The sequence below is a fragment of the Anopheles cruzii genome, chromosome X (genome assembly GCF_943734635.1).
Source record: "Anopheles cruzii chromosome X, idAnoCruzAS_RS32_06, whole genome shotgun sequence".
Lineage (NCBI taxonomy): Eukaryota > Metazoa > Arthropoda > Insecta > Diptera > Culicidae > Anopheles > Anopheles cruzii.
The window spans coordinates 9,939,024-9,952,196 of NC_069143.1; the positions used below are offsets into that span (position 1 = coordinate 9,939,024).

The following is a 13,173-nucleotide window of genomic DNA, read 5'->3' on the forward strand; positions in this document are numbered from 1 at the left end:
CCGGACCGGACCGGCGCGCTGCATGTGAGGGAGGAGTTGGGGGGTGCACCAGCACCAGTCAACAGCGTATTAATATTGGCTTCGCCCCGGCGGTAAATAAAATCTCGAGCAAACAGGCGAGCTGCGATTTTTCCACCCGCTTTTTGTGATTGGTCGTCCGTCTTTGTCTTTGCCTAGAGCGCCGAGAGTTAGCGGACAGTCAATCGGTTACTCGGTGGGTCTCGGCTCCGGCTCCGCAAGGTCCGCGGCTCAAAACATTGGCCAAGAGCAAGCTTCTTCCAAGCCTGCCAATTCCCAAGTGGCTGAAAAGTACACACCCTTCGGGACAGTGCGGACGGTGGCGGCCTATTGACTCCGAAGGCGATGCGTCGCCTCAGCGTCAGCGTCAGCTGTGTGTCTACTCATTTGCAGCGATTGCGATTTGCCTCGGCGGGGCAAAAACTCGTGGACAACCGGGCCCCCTAGTCACACCAGGTGACTACGCGGAAAGGTTGCTCAACTCGGGGAGCGGTCGGCGCGGTCGTTATTGCGTACTTCTTAAACTGGCGCAGCGCTGGCAAAAGATGGCGCGCTGCACCGGTTGCAACTGGGGTGCCCGAGTGTTCCGATGCAGGCAGAACTGGTCTCGGCTCTATCGTGCCTCGCCCTTCGCTAGGCGGCCCCGGTGATAGTTCCTTGAAGACGCTGGGTAGCCGAGGAACACGCTGGAGCTTATCCCGGGTCCGAAGACAAAAGTTTTCCATAATTTATTACACTCGCGCGCGCGCGCGAGTGTGGTAAAATTTTAATGACTCATTAAATCTGGCCGAAGATTTTTCACTTAAGTTGCCGGGCTTCGCACTAACCGGCACGAGGAGACGACGCCGAACTAAGGAACGCGCACGGCGAATGCTGATGCTGACGCCGGGTTACCTCTCCGGGGGCCGTTTGCAGGCGCGGCCACACTTGGCGCGTCCTCGAATTACCCGGTCCTCTCTCGGGCTCTCGGTCGCGATTCCGGCTCGACGCGGACGGCGAAAGCTGATGACAAGCTGATGGAAAGACGGATAGCAAGAAGTAAAAATTCGAAGCAACTCGCGGGAAGTTGGTCGGAACTTCTGGCTGGGGGGTGGGTCTAGGTGGTCTGGTCGCGAAACCGTGGGGGGGCACCTACACGTAAAGCATCCTTCGGGCCCTTCTCCCTTCATATTTGCAGCTCTCGCGCTTGTTCCCGCTGCTATGTCTCTATTTCTCACTCTCGCTCCCTCTCTCTCCCTTTCTGTTCCACCATAGAATGCCGTCATATAAAATAACCTGGAACCTGCCAAGAGGCTGGAAACGGAGCCATAAAATATTTTAATCCACCAGCTGTCGGCGAATTCATTCTCCTCGTTTTCGCGACCACTGGCGACGGTGGTAGTAGCCTCCGGCTCCGGTCGTAAACTAGCGCAGCACCAAACCCAAACTTACGATTCCGACTGTCAGTCACATAAATCCCTTCGCTCCTGCTGCCTCTGCTGCCTCCGCTGCTCAAGTCGCCCGTTTGTGCGCCGACCATTGCATTAATGTCACCCGGTTGTGTGGCTTATTTGTGGAAAATTATAACAACAGAAATCAAAGTCAAGCACTTGAATGCTCCCTGACCGGCTGCAACTGATGCGGCCATAATCAGCGTCTTGGGGCCTTTCACCGACGGATCCGACGACATGTCCGATGTCCGGCCTTTCCCTAACGCGTTAGAAAGTGGCTGCTAAAACGCGAACCAATTATGTTATTGTTGGATAACTCAGCCGGAGCCGATATCTGGCACGGCTTTATCTGCCAGTCAACCAGTGCTCAGCGCAACCAGAGTTTTACCAATGAACTTCTTCTCGCCCACCTTCTTGCCAACTGCCCGACCCCGACCACGCCGGCGACCAAAAGTGTGATAAAGTGCTTTACGCTCAGGAAGAGTTTGACAGCAGGTCCAACGGAGTTCGCCGTGGCCGAAGTCGCCCAACACCGGAGGTCGCCGGCCATGATGAAGGATCTGGATATGAATCATGCTCCTTATGTCGCCCACTGTTCGTTTCATCCACTTTTTATGTTGTTCTTGGCACCAGGGTACTTCCGAGGAGAGATGGGCGAGCGTTAACTTCTTCTTGCCCTCGGTGGATGAAGTTTGCGTCGTTCGGTTCGGCCGAAACCGATGCACAGCGTTCGTTTCCGGTTGATATTATAGGAGCTGGCATCAAAATTTACTATCATATCAACGCCAATCTCCTTTTTCGCCCTGCAGGGCCGAGGTTCTCGAGATGCTCGTAGTTCTAGCGCTAGCGTAGTCCGTCGAGCGAGGGTAACGATTCCGCTTCCCACATGCTTCTCCATCCGAAAGGAATGTTGCTCTCTTCGTCGTCGTCGTCGTCGTTGTCTAGCCGCAAGCAGTCGGTGTTGGATTGGTGTAGCCATAGTTCTCCGTGTTACACACATTAATTTTTGGGGTTAGCCATCGCTGGGTAGCGCAGAACCTAAAAGATCGTCCGGCAACAGAAGATTTACTCGGGGATTGCATATTGAATTCCTGCCCCTCGGTACAATATATACCAGCGCAAAGGGTGTATTCCGTTCGCCCCCTCTACCACCCCCATTCTGGCTGCGTCGTGCAAGAAAAGGTATTAAGGTGCTGGGTTAGACGAACGTTTTATTTATACTAGCTGGCAGCGACGTTTGCCAGACAGAATGCCAAGAATTATTGTGATTCCAGCACGGTACGAGATTCTCTGCTTTATGCGTGTGTAGGTGGTTGCTCTATTGACGACTTGATATTGACCCGGAGATCCGGATAGTTGTGCCTTTGGGGTAGCCACTCCTACATCACTTTATTAGCAAACATAAAAATAGAGTGTGCCACAGTTTTGTCAATCTCTCGGCCGTTGGCCAGTCATTAGAATATCGCTCTTGACTGACTTACCATAGAAAAGCACGTCCGACTCGTGCGCCACGTGGCGGTACCGAGCCAAAGTTGTGGGACATCAGGAAGCCACGGAACCAATCAATATCGAATGTTGACGATTGTTTTCAGCATCTTCCAAATGCAACCATTAAAGGCTAACGCTATCGCTATCGCGTAACAACTCGATGTTATGTGATGTAATCACAATTACATACTCTATTTCCAATTCATTTAGTTACACTCGCAGTATTTACCGGTATACAACCGGACCATTTTTTAAGGAAATCTCTCCATGCACTCGTTCTTTTTCGTGGTCCATTCCGATCGTAAAGTCATGCTAGGACGATGGTGTTTGCCTTCGATAACTTTGCGCAAAAATGGTGTTTCAAACAAATCGTGTTTCATGTTAAGTTAAACATGAAATTAAAATGTGTTATTATTACCACTGAACACCCACAGATATTGAAACCTTCCTAAATTGTTTTGCACACTGAGATAAGCTACTCAACGAAGTGGCGTACTTTTGACTCGTTCGAGCATAGGTAACAACACGGACCAATTATGTTCAAACTGTTAACTACGTTAGTCAGTGAACTACGAGTTCCGCGAACTCGCGCACGAACTTCAGAAAAAGCGTTTAGTTACAAGCTTATGATTTCTAATTAAGTTGAACCAACATAGAAAACAAATCATTGATCAATTAATGAATTTCAGAAACTTTCTCTTGAGGACATTTATAGATTGGACTCATCTTTCCGTAGAGATTTACACAGGAAAAGCATATAAGAAATAAAGAGTTAAAATTGATATAACTTCTTTCAACAAAACATTTATTTAAAACGAATTTATCTTAATTTCAACAATTCTTATTTATTTATCAAATGCATTAATAATGAAAATATTCTAATACCTTGTGCTGCCTAAAAGCATTTGGAATAGATTCCGTCCTTCGTGGCGAGCGGCCTACTTTCCTTGCACAGTTTTTTAGTAATGAAAAATGACACAACACGCATTGTGTTTTGTCCGCAGATCATTCGTCTCGGGCAGTATGGATCAATCGGATCCTATGGGAACTGGTTAGCTCAAATCCTTCATCATGGTCCGCATCAAATTGTCTGCTGACGATTAAAGTATGGTTCTGCACGTTCTAACAGATAATTAAAAAACCACAAACATCCTACCCTATCCTACATAAGTTTCGTTGAACGCCAAACGGAGCTCATATTTGTTCTATGCTGTTTAAGATTTGTGTACATTTGACCTGCAATGGCTTAATTCTCCGATATGCATTGATAATCGCACTCACACTATGGCTACGTAATAGCAAAAGTTGTATGTCCACAAAATTTCTTTAAATCTATCGTTGATCAGTCTTCGATAAAAACGCCTCTGAATAATGTTTGTTTGGCTTTATGCTTTGTCTATGTCTAAATTCTTCACTCCGCTACCACATCCGTATCCTGTTGCCGGGAGGTAATGTTCGGATGGCAGTATGTGTAGAAGAATAACATCAGGCTGATGCCAATCATGAACGTTGCTGTTGGAAAGCCACACAGTACTGCGGTGCAGAACGCCGACTGGCGTATCGTTGGGTGGCGCACGAACAGAGCATACAGCACTGCACAGGCAATGGTTTCCGCAAAGCATAGCGAGTAGAATAAACTGTATCGCAGTCTCGTAGGGCCCTCGTGCAACGGAATGTAGTTGAAAATGTACACCAGGCCGAAGGCGCTGGATAGAAACAGACGCTGGCCAGTAGAGTCGCCGCAGAAGCAGGGACGCTCGTAGAAAAATATCCAGAGAGCCATAAGGAGGGCATGGCAGCCGCACGCCAACCCAGTGTAGAGAGGAAACACACTGGCTACGGTTGCAATCGCCAAGACTCGGGCGACCGTTACCGAGAACTGCCAGGCGATTTGTACAATAGTACCGGACCACGGAATGTGACGTTTGTCGGGCCGCGCAAATCGGACACACCGATAGTGGGACGCCATGCACCAGGCAATGCTGCCCATAGCACTGATAATTGACAACATTTGCAGCAACGTGATAGGACCGGTAGAGAGCACAATGGTTAGCTGTAGGATCTTTTGCGTGGTTACCTCCAACAAGCATTCGAAGATCCTGAGAAGCGCTACGTCGTTGTCTTCTTGCACCAGCTGTTCGTACAGGCGTTTCTGTTCTAGTTGATCTCCTTGGGCTTTGGCTTGATAGCATGCGTGCGATAGTCGGAACGACCGCAAGTAACGACACAAAAATGGCATCAACACGACGCACAGTAAGATGCTGTGACAAGGTTGCGTTGCACACCGTTTAAGGCGCGTATCCTCCAAGTACATTAATAGATTCAGCAATGCCGTGATGATAGCGGGCACTATAAGGGCAGCCAGGGTCAGGGCGAAGTAGTTTAGCCGTTCGGTTTTGTAGTACTGGTACGACAGCATCACGGTTAAGGCTAAGCTTGCCAGCCGCATTAATATCGAAACCGCCGTCAGCAGGATGTCCGAGCGTTCCACATTGTATCCCGGCTCGTCGGTACGAGTGAGGAATGTTAGCTGCTGGTTCACCATCGTCGTCAACTTTGAGCCATCAGTCAGCGACTGGTCAGGGTTTTCGAGGGGCACGGCCGAATTCATCGTGTGTTGTTCAGCGACCAAATCACAGCACGTTCGACGCACAGAATGCTTTGTCAACAGTCTCCCGGTGGCTTGTTTCACTTCGAAGTACTTCGTTACGATTAAAACGCACCGTGGCGACACAGCATTGTACCGCAAAGCAATGCAACAGATTGAAGGAGATCTGAAACATAAACAAACCAGTGGGGGTAGTTAAGGCTACTCTAACGTACAGGTAACACCACGAGCTGGCTGGCTTGGGCCAGGTTCGTTAGCGAAATTTTACCAACTGTTTTCGTCCTCATCAACGGAACTGCTTGGTGTGTAGTAACCGTCCTGTCATTTTGCAGCAGCGCATGCGCTTCATCTTTTATATACAGTTGCCACGGCCATGCAGTAATGTTAGTTGGTTACGATAGCATTTGTTTACATTCCAACGCAGTTCCTGAAAAAGGATAATGGCTTTTTACCTAACACCACACCGTAAAACTATCGATATAACCTGAAAATACAGAGACCTTCGTAAACAGCATAGCACTCACAAATGACAGCTGCCATTTGTACAGGATTCGACTCTCAATTTTGAGTACCTTTCACTGCTCGATTCGGGTTCGGGTATTGTTGCGATCGCATCTGATTTCGAGTGCTTCACACTGACAAACCGAATATATTTAAGAAAATGCTAAAATTTGAAGCGTCTAAAGCGAAATGGACGTTAAGTTCTGGGTTAATTATTTCGACTATGTTTTAACGGAAGAAAAATGAAGTTAAATACAACAGGCTGGTAATAGGCTTCAGTTTGGTTTTGGGTTTGCTGCGTTAGCATCGATCTTTTACAGCAGAGTGGTTACCGATTATTACCAATGAGCTTTTATGCGAGTTTGGTAAAAACGGCAAATCAATCTGTTGGTAGATGGTATTGGTGAAATGAGCTTTCAAGTTCGAATCGGACATATACGAATAACGCTCGAAATTATTATCAACATAATTCTCTAGGAATTAAAGCTTGAATAATGCTAATATTACTCTATTCACCCATACTCCCGCAAATCAAGCATAAACACAAGTTGTTTTTGTCGAACAAAACTAAACGGTTGCCAATCTTCTTATCTTTTCCTGAGCGACCGAAAGGGGCAACCATCAGCGCAGGATCAAATGATTTCCTGCCGGCGTCGTCCTTAGTCGTTTCATTCATTAGTCGATTCATTCGTTCTGTGAACCTGCACACTGAAGGTACATCTACACGTTCTCTCCGACTATTTTGTGCTGCACAGCACCGTGTAGCAATATTTAGGTTTGATAATAAAGTGCATAATACTCCCTCTGGGATGTATTCGATAAGCGTTTAGGGGACCTTGTATTTGTGAGTGTGTTGAGTGATAGTGCTAATCGCAGCCGATTACGAGGATCAGCCGTGTTCCGCGTATTGACTTGAGCATATTTGAATTATTTTTCGCTTTAATCCAGTGTCCTCCGAACTTGAGTGTCTAGACAGAGCGGCGCAGAGCACCATTCAGCAGCGCAACAAGTAAGTATGTGACCGATCGTCTTAATGTGCGTCTGTCGCGAGTGTGTTGGAGTGGCGCACCATACACAATCTGTCAAATCCAATCGAAGCAGGTTGTTCTGTTTTCCTAAAGTGATTTTATTCTTCCACACATCACCCTCGTCGTCAACGAATGCGTTTTTAACAGTTGAGGGAACTTTGCTTCTATTTGTGCTAGTGCGTCATTAATCTGGAAAGACAGATCATTTTCGGTATAAAGTGAATAGAAAAGTCCGCGAGATATTCTTGTTGATATTAAAGAGCCCTTATCAACTCCTTCTTTCTCCGTAGTTAACATTCTGTGTGGTATAATTGCGATAGGTCTCTCAGCCAGGGATACAGTGCGTTGTTAGAGAATGCAAAGCAAAACCTGTTACCGTTCTATTTCGTCATACACTTGATCTGCATCGGAACACACCGTTCAACTTATCAAAATTTCACCACAACGATGATAACGGTAAGATAAATAAGTATTGTGTGGGAAATAATATGTCATAACATGCGTCCCTTTTTCTTTGATGTAAACTAAATTGCGTATCCTCTTATTTGTTCGAACACCGCTCAAACAAAAACATAAAACATAACACATAAAAACAAAGTAAATAGCATGATACGGTTTGTGGGCGACACACTGTTCCGGTAATGGTGTGCAACTATAATTCGTATAGGCTTAGTTTTCTGGCAGCAATTGCCAGACTGCAATTAGATTTTACGTTAACATCATCTTTTTTATTGAACTATAGAGGTTTTGAATTTAAAGCTATATTTGCGTTTGGTTAAAGTATGTAATCAATATTTTAAACTAACAGATGATAGTCTGCAATTGGATAAACTTTTCTACAATTTCTACAAAAGTTAAGACCAACAACAAGAAGCACTCCTAGCTATTCAATTCAAGCACTAATTTATTGCTAGGTTTTATCGTAATCATGTTCTTTCGCCGGTTGTCGGGTTTCACGCTAATTGAATGTTAAACAAAGGCGTGTGCGGTCCTACCCTTTAGGTATGGAGCGGCACCAAAAAGCGATTCCAACCAGACCAAGCTTATCGGGACAGCACTAGCTAGGAATGGAAGAGTAAACATAGCATTCCTATTAGCGTTTTCGACAATACACTTATCCAAACAAACCTATCTACTGTCTTGAAGAGAAAAGAAGCTCTATTCTTGGCTGCTTTGTAAATAGAACTATTGTACATCAAACATTTCAGCTCCATTTTAATCTCACCAGGGACAAACACTAAGCGAAACAGGCATAAGTTTCCATCTCAAGAAAAATGTCGTAACCAACAGTAAATTTCAAGAGAAACTTCGTTACCAAACATCCGTCTGTTTTCTATGAAGACGGGCGATTTGGTACATGTTTAATTTGCAATAGATAAGTATCAAAGTTGTGCGCTAATGCACTTTAGGGTATAAGGTATTTGAATTAACTATAAATTACTAACTAGCTAAACCAGCGACACTATCCCTCTTTATTATTCAACGCCGCCTGTTTATTGGGCTATAATCGTTACTATGTTCTCTTATTTGAAAATATAGCGATTGAGTGTCACGAAGCGCCACAAAATACCTGAACTGGTATTTCTGGTAGCCGCCGTAGCGTTGCCGCTGGCAGTTGGTCGAATCGTGGATGATAATGTTGCCGGCTCGAACGTTCTACAGAACACAGACTTTCCGGCGTTACACCCTGCACCAAACGACACATCGACCGCAGCTGACGCACAAGACGTGCATCTATTAAATGTGACTGAGTACAATATCGAAGCTAACTCAAGCTCGAATTGGACAGGAAGCCACCTGCCTGCGTACAGTGTGGCACATGGATCAAGCAACTTAAACACAGTAAAATTGCCTGCCGTTGGCAATTCCTCTGCGGTAGTTAGTACTGTACCAACTATATTGTCACGAAGCAATGAAAGTAATCCAGTCACCGTTTCATCCGGTAGTGGCAACAATACAATGGTATCGGCTACCACTATTCTCACCACAAGTAGTAGTACAACAAGTACCACTGCAAGTCCAATCTTCCATACGTCAACAGCATCGTTCAGTGCTCAGTGGCCGGTAGCGCCTATCGCACTGTCGATCAATTCCACTTCACCCAGAGCGGTTGTTGCACCAGCGATCGAATGCTACCATGCATCCCCGTCGCAATGCAATGAACGAAGAGGCGACTGTGAATGTGTCGTTGATCCGTTTATACCGGGTGCCCTGTATTGCTGCAACGTTACCGACATCAATAGAGCGATTGCGTGTGCGACAAATGCAGCGGAAACGCCGAACTGGAAGTACTTGCACATGCGAAACGTTACTGTGCGTGAATTAGCTTTGAACGTATCGAACCGCTACATTAAGACGCTGCTCTCATTGGCCATCACCGACGGATCAATACAACGCATTAGCACGTCGTTCGCGCGCTTCTCAGCCCCGGTTTGTGTGAACATTTCGAACAACAATATAAGCGAAATCGAACCCCGAGCCTTCCGTGAGCTGCGGAACCTTACCATGCTAGATCTGTCGTACAATAACCTTTCCACCATACCGTCGACCAACGGAAAATTCCGGCTCGACATACGGTAAGTATACAATGCGGGCTAAAACCGGGTATAAACTGTTGAACATGGTTTACTTGAAACATTTTTAGCGGCAACGTGGGCATGTTATGCAAGTCCCTGCTGGAGTCGCTCAAGAGCGGGGTAAAGTTCAAGGATCCAGAATCAACGTTCTGCCTAACGAATCGAACCTTTAACTGGTTTAATTCAACTGACACGCTACCCCTGCATCAACTAGAGACGATCCAACGAGTGCAAGATGAGTGTCCGGAAAACTGCACCTGCGAACTGGATCGTCTTAACTTCGATCTCAATAATACCGAACGGAAGACGATAACGATACGTGTAGACTGTAGCAGCCTGGGGTTGGCGAAATTCCCCGAGAAACTACCAGCTGGGACGGTAACGTTGAACATATCGAACAACAATGTAAGTGCCGGTACTTGACTAGATGAAATTCACGTCTTGTGAATAATTATTTTTCATTGTTTTGAACATTATTGTTTAGATTACAAATTTAGAAGCATTGAATACTCCGCCCTACGAATCGCTGTTACGGCTGCATGCCGACAACAATCAAATCAGCTCATTGAGCGACCTTGAGGGGATGGACTTCATCTCGCGGTTTACGCTGTTTTCTATTCGTCGCAACAAGCTGAAGACGGTACAATCGTATATCTTCACCAAATCGCTCGACCTTGGTTCGTATATTTTCCTCGAGGGTAACCCGATGATATGTGACTGCAATGCCGCGAAAGGGTTCAAAAACTGGCTACTTAGCCGAAAGACGCAAGTACCTGACCACGAGAATATCTTTTGCGATGGTAACACCAATCTACAGCAGCTGGTAACGATACAGGAGAGTAAATTATGCCAATCTCAACATGACTGGACTGATTACATATACTATCTGATCGCCTCGGAAATCATTCTCCTGATAGCACTTGTCTGCAAAGTGTCATACGACTATTGGGTTTTCAAGACGGCAGGTTATTTACCGTGGCCAGCTAACAAGATGCCAAAATTACCGTGTGATTGTTTGTGTGAATAGAGATCAAACTTACAATGGTAGAGGAAATGCAATTACTCTGCAAGAAGCTACTACGGCCATCTTGAAAGAACGTGTGTACTGTAATGAATAATAATGTTCTCCAGTAAACACGATCGAAGCGTAGAATGCTAGAATGCAAGAGTAGCTAGTAGGTGTCTAACGTAAGAATTCTCGTGTGGTAGACAACGTTGAGTTGAACTATGTTTTGCTGAAAGTTTTTCACTTGCTCACTAAATATTTAATTTGATACTTATGTACTGCATGTTTAACTAACGTTGCTTTATTTAATTTATTCAGTGATATTAAAGTGGCTAAATACGCTTTCAAAAGACAAAAAAGGTTCCACAAGCAAAAACGATGTGATGTTTTGGTTGGCGGTGTCCTTTGTGAAAACACTCCGCTAGTATAACAATTATGAAATGGGACATATGGGAAGAGCCTTCTCTAGATATATTGGTGTATAGCAGATTTACAATGAATTGAACGAGAACAATGAACGAGTCCATTTCAATGTGTAATTTCAAAATGAATTTATGAGCACTACAATTCTGCCCGGCTTTAAGTAGATTTTTTTAAACTTAAACACAAACTTCATATATTTCATACTTACGAATTTATTTACAATTGATACTTTACCGTTCGAACAATTCGATTAGGCTAAGTATTGAGGCTAAATTTGTTATCAATATTTAAATTTCGTTTGCTCTGCGTTTGGCACCTTGATACGAATCTAGCAGCCTGCTGTACTGGTTTTATTAGACTAAGACTTTTCAATATGCGGAATAAAAGAAGAATGTACTGAACAAACGAAGACAATTGTATTGATTTTTGTTTTATTGACAAACATGTGTGCTTTGCTGAACAACAACTTTTTTGAAAAATCGAGAACAGATACACGTTGACGTTGACCCCGCTGAAAGAGCAGTCGGTACCGCTCTTCGCTGTCAGCGCAGCTGGCCTGGGTTCGAATCCCGGGATCGGTTGTCACTCAACCGGCCATGGTTTCGATTCCCGATACCGGCGTGACAGGGGGGTTGGCGCGGGGCAAACAATCCCGCCCGTAAAAAATTAAATGTTTCCTTTCAGAAACTCAAATGGTAGAAACATTGAAGTATTGTAAACTAACCAACTAATGCTAAACAAATAACGGTAATATAGAAAATGGTAAATGGTAAAATTGGTGGAATAAACTGGGTAAGGATTACGCTCGCTTTTACTGTGATGCCACACGGTGCATAACTGTAACACGTAACTTAGTGTCAAATCTGTTATGCGCCCTGTATAACGTCGTGTTATACGGTCTGCTGAGCCACAACGCTTTTAACACCTGGTCGCTGTACTTTCAAAATTTTTATAAGAGGCTGTTATATCTGCTGTTATGCACCGTGTGGCATCACAGTTAGAAACGAACCGAAGACGTCAAACCTTTTCCACTTGCGCTATTGCGTGTTTTATGGTTTATTTTGGAAACGTTCTACGACGGTATGCAAGATCGGATCTTGGACAGATAAGATCAATCGGGTCGATTTGCAGCACTACAGCCTCGTTTACTACTGGTGAATGTTTGTGAAAATAGTCATGTTGAGAAATACAATAAACCCTATGGTTATCCTGCGGCACAGCACATCAATGCTATAGTAAATATCAGTGCATTTGTAAGCTATTTCAATCTTATGTAGAATCTGTAAGCAATCTGGTTTTATTTGCAGTTCTAGTACGATGCAGCATGGCTTTAGGTCGGTCGCATCTGAAAACAATGGGAAACTAAAGGCTGGTCTGTCCAAGCGTACCTGGTTGCAGCACATTTGGAAACGATCCATGTTTATACAAACACAAGACACACCGAACCCTGATAGTTTGAAATTTCTTCCTGGTGTTACGGTTCTTGAGATAGGCCAAACAATGGATTTTCCAAACGTTACATCGGCTCAAGGTAGTCCCCTGGCCAAACTTCTCTTTCGAATTGAAGGTGTGCGTTCGGTGTTCTTTGGCAGCGACTTTGTTACAATATCAAAGCAAGAGGATGCCGAATGGCGCGTTATTAAGCCCGAAGCATTCGCTGTGATAATGGACTTTTTTGCTAGTGGTTTACCGGTGGTGAAGGATGCACAGCCCAACACCAGTACACAGATCAATGACGACGATGACGAAACCGTACAAATGATAAAGGAACTGCTCGATACACGAATTCGGCCCACGGTGCAAGAAGATGGTGGCGATATTATCTTTATGGCCTTCGAAGACGGTGTGGTGAAGCTTAAAATGCAAGGATCCTGCTCTTCATGTCCAAGCTCGATTGTGACCCTGAAAAATGGTGTGCAGAATATGCTGCAGTTTTACATCCCCGAGGTGGTATCCGTCGAGCAAGTGACTGACGATGTAGATGAAATAACGGAGAAAGAATTCACGCGACTCGAGAAACAGATTCGCCAAAAAGATGACAAGACACGTGAAAAGGTTTAAAAGATGTACTTAAGATTGTGATTTATTGTTTCTT

At 45.0% G+C, this 13,173-nt stretch overlaps 3 protein-coding genes and 1 long non-coding RNA gene across 4 annotated transcripts; 3 read left to right on the plus strand and 1 right to left on the minus strand.

Annotated features, from left to right (window-relative positions):
• Positions 1 to 3,870: 3,870 nt before the first annotated feature.
• LOC128269464 (XK-related protein 6) lies at positions 3,871 to 5,547 on the minus strand. Its single transcript, XM_053006935.1, has one exon. It carries the CDS (start codon positions 5,545 to 5,547, stop codon positions 4,348 to 4,350), a length of 1,200 nt encoding a protein of 399 aa, XP_052862895.1. The 3' UTR covers positions 3,871 to 4,347.
• Positions 5,548 to 7,172: 1,625 nt separating this feature from the next.
• LOC128271393 (uncharacterized) lies at positions 7,173 to 8,953 on the plus strand. The gene is made up of 3 exons (XR_008269218.1): positions 7,173 to 7,284; positions 7,364 to 7,529; positions 8,613 to 8,953. It is a non-coding gene; the product is annotated as an uncharacterized LOC128271393 (long non-coding RNA).
• Positions 8,954 to 9,008: 55 nt separating this feature from the next.
• On the plus strand, positions 9,009 to 11,465 carry LOC128269472 (protein halfway; the record flags this gene model as incomplete). Its single annotated transcript, XM_053006948.1, has 3 exons — positions 9,009 to 9,649; positions 9,718 to 10,054; positions 10,134 to 11,465. Coding segments are annotated over 3 exons (1,521 nt in total), but the record flags the coding sequence as incomplete, so codon positions are not given.
• A 674-nt stretch (positions 11,466 to 12,139) lies between these two features.
• On the plus strand, positions 12,140 to 13,167 carry LOC128268434 (NFU1 iron-sulfur cluster scaffold homolog, mitochondrial-like). Its single transcript, XM_053005528.1, has 2 exons — positions 12,140 to 12,313; positions 12,386 to 13,167. Exons 1-2 carry the CDS (start codon positions 12,237 to 12,239, stop codon positions 13,137 to 13,139), a joined length of 831 nt encoding a protein of 276 aa, XP_052861488.1. The 5' UTR covers positions 12,140 to 12,236; the 3' UTR covers positions 13,140 to 13,167.
• The last annotated feature ends 6 nt before the right edge of the window (positions 13,168 to 13,173 follow it).